Source organism: Fistularia commersonii, chromosome 28, assembly GCF_037954325.1.
Source record: "Fistularia commersonii isolate RoL2024-O1a breed Wild chromosome 28, RoL_Fcom_v1.0, whole genome shotgun sequence".
In the NCBI taxonomy this organism is placed as follows: domain Eukaryota; kingdom Metazoa; phylum Chordata; class Actinopteri; order Syngnathiformes; family Fistulariidae; genus Fistularia; species Fistularia commersonii.
In genome coordinates, this window is record NC_141311.1 from 4,853,166 (window position 1) to 4,860,534 (window position 7,369).

The following is a 7,369-nucleotide window of genomic DNA, read 5'->3' on the forward strand; positions in this document are numbered from 1 at the left end:
TGTCCTCTGTGTAGTTTCCCCCCATACATTTGCATCCAGTTTCATGTGATTAGTTGCGTCTCTTTTGACAAACTTGTCTTGCAAGAATTTTCAAAAAAACCCTATATGAAAACAGGAAATTGTGGGATATTATGGAATACTGAATACACAAACATTCAAGAACAAATTTATTCAACAATGCATATCTTTACACAGCTAAACTCTTCTTGTTTGTATTGGCAGCGTGGTTGCAATAATACTGCTTAAAATGGGAACTTAAGGGACATATGCTTGTTGAGAAGGGTTGGAATTTTTACAACATTTTTTAAATGTCATGGAAATTGAGGTCACAAATACCAGTATGTTAATATTTACGGCCCAATCGAGCCCTATAATAGAGGAACAATCTATTCTTTTAATTCACTGACCGTTTTGTAATGTACCACATTATAGTGTAAAGTCACACACAGTGGCAGAATTTGAAATGTTTTCAAGATTCTCAGCTTATAAATGTCCACTGATGCTTTCAATCGTGGACTCTCGCTAAAATTTGTGTGTATATTTAAGCTGCTTGAGCCTGAATGTACACAGTTGCTGTTTAGTTGTGCTTAGTGTGCAGCATCTCACTGAGTAAAGAGTTACATGGCAAATCTCCCAGAAGATGGCGCTGGTACAGATATTCCTCGACTTGCAAGCTGATACTGCGCACTTCGGGCAGTCGCAGAAGTAGCTGGCCGAATTTGTCGGAGTGTCCTGGGTGACTCCTCTGGGTGTGCTCCATCAGGGCCCTGTTCACTCTCTCTTGCGTGCGCTCTACCTGTCGGCGGCTCTGCACTGACTTCACATCTGTAGAGGTTATCGGTGCACATTCTTCAGCAATTCGCAATGCATTTAGCATCACAAAAAAACACAAGTGCAAGTGCCATGCATCAAAAAAGACATCAAACACTGTACTAGACTTTCAGAAAACAAGAGCTCACCGGGGTTGAACAACACCAAGTATTTTAGACAGACACACTCGTTCCTGTCAAATTGAAGGGTCTTTAATTTCGAAACCAGGTCCTGGGTTCTTGTTACTAGGGTACTCAGTGTCACTCCTGCCTGAGAGGTAATGGTTGACAGCTCAATCTGCACGAGAAAGAAATTGAGGTGTTGATAAGAATTACATACATTGCCCAAGTCAGCCAATATGCGTTCTAAACTAACGGAGGATCTTAGTTCAGATTTTTGTTTTGTAGGCGGGAAACTTCACCTGTTGTCCCGTGACAAGGTATATGCAACCCTCTTTGCCGTAGGTCACTTGTCGACAGAGGTGGTCCAAGACCAACAGTTCACTCCAACAGCTCTGCAGCAGCACCATCTGGTCCTCCACCTTCAGGATGCATCGAAAGATATGTCAGTCTTCATCCATCAGAAAAAATTCTACGTCTTCGGTGTGACCGGGCACCAAAAACGGTTTGCATGCGAGTCACCATGAATTCGAAATTGATCACCTTGAGTTCTTTAAAGAGAGCGCTGTTCCGGGCCCACTCCACAAGCCCAAACAGAGTCTGGTCAGCCATTTTACACATGATGCTAAAGGTGTTTAACCTGTCATGTTTGCCTCTGTTTGCTTGTTCTCTCTGCAGACTCGCCAGGACTTTGGCACACAGCTGGCTCTCATCCTGCTCCCCTTCCAGAAGTTGGCTCAGAAAGATAGATGCGGGTGTTTCAGATGGTGGCGTGATCGAGATTTGGTCGGTACCCCTGGCGAGAGGGGTGGTCAGCCTTGGCGTGGAGCAAGGGGATGGCGATGGGGTGCTTCTTGGTGTGAACGTGGTATAAGCTGCCGCTTGCATTGAATAGTTGGCGGGGGCTGGACTATAACAGTGTTGCGCAGTGAAGGTTTGGTGTTGCAGTTCTTTGTAAGGAAGGGGTGGAGTGAGAACCCTGGCTGCACTCACAGTGATGTCCACGGGAGCCGTGCCAGAGGGACACATGTGGGACTGACGCAAAGCTTCGGGTGAAAATCCACCTGTCGGATCACCGTAATGTACCACATCACTGAGGTGAGCATCAGCGGCAGCGGGAGGCTGGAGTGTTTGTGTCGGTTCCATTTTAATCCCATAGAGAGCAGTGTTTGCCTGTCGGTTCACTCTTTGCTGTTTCATCTTCCTGTCCTGTCGGTACAGAGGGCCAAATTTATTCCTGCCACCTCTCATACGATCTGCTCTTACTGCTGTTGACAGAACATGAAACAGACGATAATGGAAATATTTAAGACAATTGCATGGATTGTTATTATTCTTAAATAATGGCTAATATCCCACCCCCCTTTTTATAAGTCTCAGATTTCAATGCGTAACAAAGGCATCATAAACTGGGTCATTACAAGCATAACTCACACTGGTTTATGACTTGTTAGATAAGTCATTTAGCAGGAAAGAACATGCATGTCAATGCAGTACATTATCAATGCAAACAAGTGTTTTTATGTGGGATGAGGGTGAAGGTGATTTATACCCTCTCTCTTCATGCCCACTGCTAAACATTTCTGGAAGCGGCAGGAAGGACAACGTTTCCTTTGGGACAGGTTCACCGGGCAGCTCTGGTGTTCCGTGCAGATGTAATGCTTGTTATTCTGAACCGAGCGTTTGAAGAAGCCCTTCAAAGCAAGAAAGTAGGAAAATGTAAGACTTTGCAATTTTTTTTTTTTTTTTTTTTTTTTGCAGAGACTGTCCTAAAATACGTGACGGTGTTATATCCTATGCACAAGTTCTGCGATTGGCCTTGACTGCCACCAAAACAAAATATCCTGTATGCTTTTGAGCAAAGATAAATATGGAACTTTACCTTGCAGCTCTCACAAGTGAGCAGTCCATAGTGATATCCTGAGACTTTATCTCCACACACAGGACAGCCATCCTCTGCCAGGGGCCTGGCGCTCGGCTCTGTCTTTGGCTCATAAGCTGAAGGATCGAACCGGGTGGGTGAGGATTCAGCGAAGGTTGCACATGTGCATTAATAGCTGACAAAATCAGCAACATCCACACTATGATGCACACCTGACTCAGATTTGGGCATGTCGAAACATGCTCTCATCGAGCACAGAAAAAAATGTACACTGTCGTGGAATGACCGTGAAAACACCCCCAGCGGAGAAGCTTTTTTCACTGAAATGCACACGGGGACAGAAACTTCTGCGAGAGAAGCTGACCTCTGTATCCGTGGCTGAGATAACAGCGACTGGTTGTGAAACGGAGATTACTGTGATGATGTGCCAAGCTTCTGCAAGCAAGGTACATGACCTTATTAGTGTAGGAGATAATTACACTAAATCATTCTTTCCCCTTCTCCTATTTGTTTATTTTTTCCACCCTTTGGATAAAGACATGGAGATCCAACGGGAAAGGAGAGTAGATACCATCTTCTGGATTGGTTGTACTGGAAAATGTATGAATTCTGCTGTAATACACACATCGGCTCCAGTTTTTAGGTTCATGAAAATATCTATATCTCTGCTACTTGACGAAAAGCGCGGTCCGTGTCAGTCGCCATTTTCCAGACAGTACGTTATCACTCATCTGGATTTCTATGATTGCAGATATGATGGTTACATAATACCGAGTATCACTGGCCAAGAATAGATGCCAAACATTAAGAAAAAAAAAAAAAAAAAAAACACCAAAGAAAATTGTGAACCACTTCTAATGCTTTTATTCAACCGGATAAGCAAGTATTTCTAGTCGTGAACTTTCAGCTTCTACTCACATGTTGATGATCCTTCTAAACTCAAAAGATCCTCTTGGTAGTTGTTCGGTTGCTGGACCAGAGCCTGGGGCTGCTCGGGGTAGTAATCATCCATCCTGGCAGGTGGAACATGAACTCCGCAGTCAGTCCAATCCGACCCTCCTCATCTTGGATCAGTAGACCGGAGGGACGCTGCAGGAGAGCCAGAGAGAAGCCAGCCGGCAGCCCCAACAGTCCCGGTGGACTGATGGTAGCTTGAGGCCCGCGGTTGGACTTCGATCCATCGTCAGTGTCATAAAACCTCTCCTGAGTGGCACTCCTAGCCGGTCAGTCAGTCAGCCGGCACACCGGTCATGCTAGATATTCATTTGCCAGAATGAAACCGGAATGAAATCATCTTGAAGCCCTTCGGCCGATAAGACTGAGATTTCACAGGCTGCGTTAATTTCTCCTTCTTCATTTTTAAAAAAACGAGCACGACTTTTTTTTTTTTTTTTTTTTTTTTTTGAGGAACCGCACAGATCCTTGATGTAGGGATCCGAGGGGCCACGTCGTGGAAATTTTTTCTAATGAATTAATATCCTCGTTCAAAGTTCACTTGAGGCGGATTGAAGGTGACGGCACGTCAGTAAAACCAAATCTGTTGTGATGATATAATTTGCACCCATGGTGACCCACTTTGATTTTGTTGAGTTCTGCCCGCGAATTCTGTCCGTCACGTTGCGTCCGATTTTTTTCTTTCCCCTCCTTTTTCAATGTCTGGCGATCCCAATCCCGCCGCTCACGCCTCTCCTCCAATCACCTCCCCCTCGTGACCTCACGTCGCACCCCCATCTCTCGCTGTCATTGATAAAGTCGATATTTCAGTTCTGTTTGAACTCTCATTTGTTTTGTCTAATGTTTTCTGTCTGTGTTTTACCAGCAATAACAGTTACACTGTTGCCAAAACAACTCATCATCCATATCTCAGGGCATGTTTCTGGAAGGCGATACCTTGCTTCAGACCCAGGTACTGCTATCTGTGTTGAGTAAACTGCTCAAAACTTAAATGACATCAGATTACAATAGAACTCCATGTTCGTGATGAGTGTACTTGACCCGTCAGTTCGAGACAAATATAAGATATCAATGCAAAGTAGTTTTATTGATTGGAATAAAACACTTCGGGCTGCACGCAATTGTACACTTCATATCGCGGGTGATGATAGGAAAGAATGTGGTATAACATCGCGGGTTTTATCAGCCGTCATACGGGTCTCAAGGTCTTCAAGAGACCGGAGATGACTCCATTTCCTCGCTGCTGGAGCACTCTGGATCGTCCTTGGTGACAAACCAGACCTCATTATGCCTGTTGAACATTTTCCAGGGACTGCAAAAGAGCAAATTAAGTCAATAAAGATTTCTTTGGATGGGATTTTCCGTCAGTGATCAAATATTGACAATGATCCGGGGCGAATACCTGTTGTACACAACAGCGTAATGGAAGTTCTTTTCATAGTTGGCATCAATCGAATCCAGAAAGCCAGACAGGCCATCGGCCATTTTTCTGTCGGATATGGCCGTCATCCATTGTCCGTAGCTCCGCACGTAAACATTCATAGCCGGCATCTCATGGGTGTACACCTGCAAGACAGCAAATTGCCAAATCAGAAAAACATCATTCGAGAATAATTTTGACATGTAAACCGAGCCGTGCCGTCATCGCGTCTTACAGCTTCGTTGGTGGGTCTCGGCGGAGTTAGCTGATGCTCGGCAGGCAGCAAGAAGCTCAACGTGTATTCACCCATTTGCCAGAATCTCTTTTCAGTCACCTTTACAATAACTGGGGCCGTCATTTCAATTTTTTGTCCTGAAAAGAAATCAAACAGAATGCACGTCGTTGATATCGATAGAGAGCGACGGAAAAAACCTCGAGAGTCCCGACGTAGTTCATGTGAGCGTTGTCGGTCACGTACCGGCATCATTGCCTCCATCAATGTATTCGTACAGTCGTTTGAATGCCCTGATGACGGCTATGTCCATGAAGAATGACGTTTCATCGGTTGAAACCCATTTCGTGGGGCCGTAGTGACGGACCTGGGAGACGTGAACGGACATTCCGGGGTGAGATTCGGGGATGATCGCCGCACTTGAAATTGTTTTCACCCGCTCAAGTGAACTCACCTCGTAGTTTTCAGTCTCGCAAATCAAATCGAACAGCAGACATTGTTTTGTTTCTGTGCAGAAATCGAGCTCAGAGGAGTCTCTGGGTTTTTCATGGAGGAAGAAAGAAATTGAAATAGAATCTTGCAACTTTATGAAGTGCAGAAGATTTCCTTTTTGGATAATATTTAAACTCTGTGACAGGATCTGAAATTTGCAAAATAAGGGGCTAAAAGCAATGTTTCTTACCCAACTCTGCCCTCAGCTGCCAGCACCAGCAGGAATCCAATAAGAGCTGAAACAATCCTGAGAAACGGACGTTAAAGTTTTTCGCTTTGCTCAAAGGCAACATTTATTTGATCCAGTAAAAAGACAAGACATTGCAATGACAGTTTTTTCAGGTTTGTGTAGAATTGAAAAAAAAAAAAAGCAAAAGACACGTTACAGATCCCTGCAGGAAATAAAGGGTACTTACATTCTGACAGAGGAAGCAGCTCTGGTATTTTGATCGTTGCAGTCTGGCACAGCGCAACTAGTCATCCAAACTGGAGATATAAACGGAAGGCTGGCCACTCCCTGAAACCATAACACAAACCTGGCCAATGGGAACCCAAAGTGAGACAAAGACACTGGAGAAAAAAACATGTTTCGGTCAATGTGTCACAAAACCATTTTGCATCCCCAGCCCTTTCCTTTTCACATATCCAGGATATTAACAATCCGGCGGACATAAACAAAAGATCGTATTTGGACAACTTTGTTCAAGGGGGCACACCTGCGGACCCGAACACCGGGCGAAACACCAACAGTACAACAAGTTGTGTTCACCAAGCAAAGTTCAATAAGTTTTGAGTCTGTTGTAGATTTTTAACTCTTTTTTTTTTTTGTGTGCTTGCTGGTTAATATGTGTTTCTGACTTTAATATGATACATATAGTGAGCAAGGCTAACTTAGTGGAATCCTTTCTTTTGGATTCTTGCATAATTATATAACATATGACACACACATATATCCTAGTAGAATAAGGTAAGCCAAGAATGGGAAAGGGCGTGAACGAGCAAAATGCAATGAGAGTGAATGGCTCAGATGACACGATGCTTTTCATTGTGCATCTTAAATAGCGGGTCTATGTGACACCTGTTTTGTACCGACGGACCACAAACTCCCAGGGGTTCGTTCATATTTCAGTTGTGCTCCTTGTATGCAGAAAAGGGACAAAACATCAAGCCGCCTCCAAATCAGCCCTGTTTGGAACAGGCCTGAAGGATTTAGTACGCAAATGCACTCAATGGCTAATGCATAACACGCGATGGAATTCTATCGTTCTTCTAAACTTAGAGTTGCCCGAGCTTTGTTAAAGCAGGTGATTGTTGATGATATATGTATACACACACATACACACACATACATACTCTTTTACTTCAAACTGATTGCTTAAACAGAGAAAAGAATGTGTAGGTAAACATAAAATGTAATTGTCATCAAACTTGTGATTGTCTTCCAGTCTGTTAGAACTTTC

At 43.9% G+C, this 7,369-nt stretch overlaps 2 protein-coding genes across 3 annotated transcripts; both read right to left on the minus strand.

The window, feature by feature from the left end:
* Positions 1–183: 183 nt before the first annotated feature.
* Positions 184–3,963, minus strand: nr5a5 (nuclear receptor subfamily 5, group A, member 5). Of its 2 annotated transcripts, none has more exons than XM_086175860.1 (7): positions 3,730–3,963; positions 2,812–2,927; positions 2,482–2,623; positions 1,473–2,194; positions 1,232–1,351; positions 960–1,107; positions 184–825 (listed from the first exon to the last, which is right to left on the minus strand). In XM_086175860.1, exons 1-7 carry the CDS (start codon positions 3,821–3,823, stop codon positions 578–580), a joined length of 1,590 nt encoding a protein of 529 aa, XP_086031986.1. In that variant the 5' UTR covers positions 3,824–3,963; the 3' UTR covers positions 184–577. The 2 variants fall into 2 exon arrangements, with proteins under 2 accessions (XP_086031986.1, XP_086031985.1); XM_086175859.1 differs by having other exon boundaries at positions 1,473–2,197.
* Positions 3,964–4,833: 870 nt separating this feature from the next.
* soul5 (heme-binding protein soul5) lies at positions 4,834–6,377 on the minus strand. The gene is made up of 7 exons (XM_086175861.1): positions 6,326–6,377; positions 6,100–6,156; positions 5,872–5,953; positions 5,664–5,784; positions 5,421–5,557; positions 5,168–5,331; positions 4,834–5,077 (listed from the first exon to the last, which is right to left on the minus strand). Coding segments are annotated over exons 1-7 (666 nt in total). The 5' UTR covers positions 6,328–6,377; the 3' UTR covers positions 4,834–4,974.
* Between the last annotated feature and the right edge of the window lie 992 nt (positions 6,378–7,369).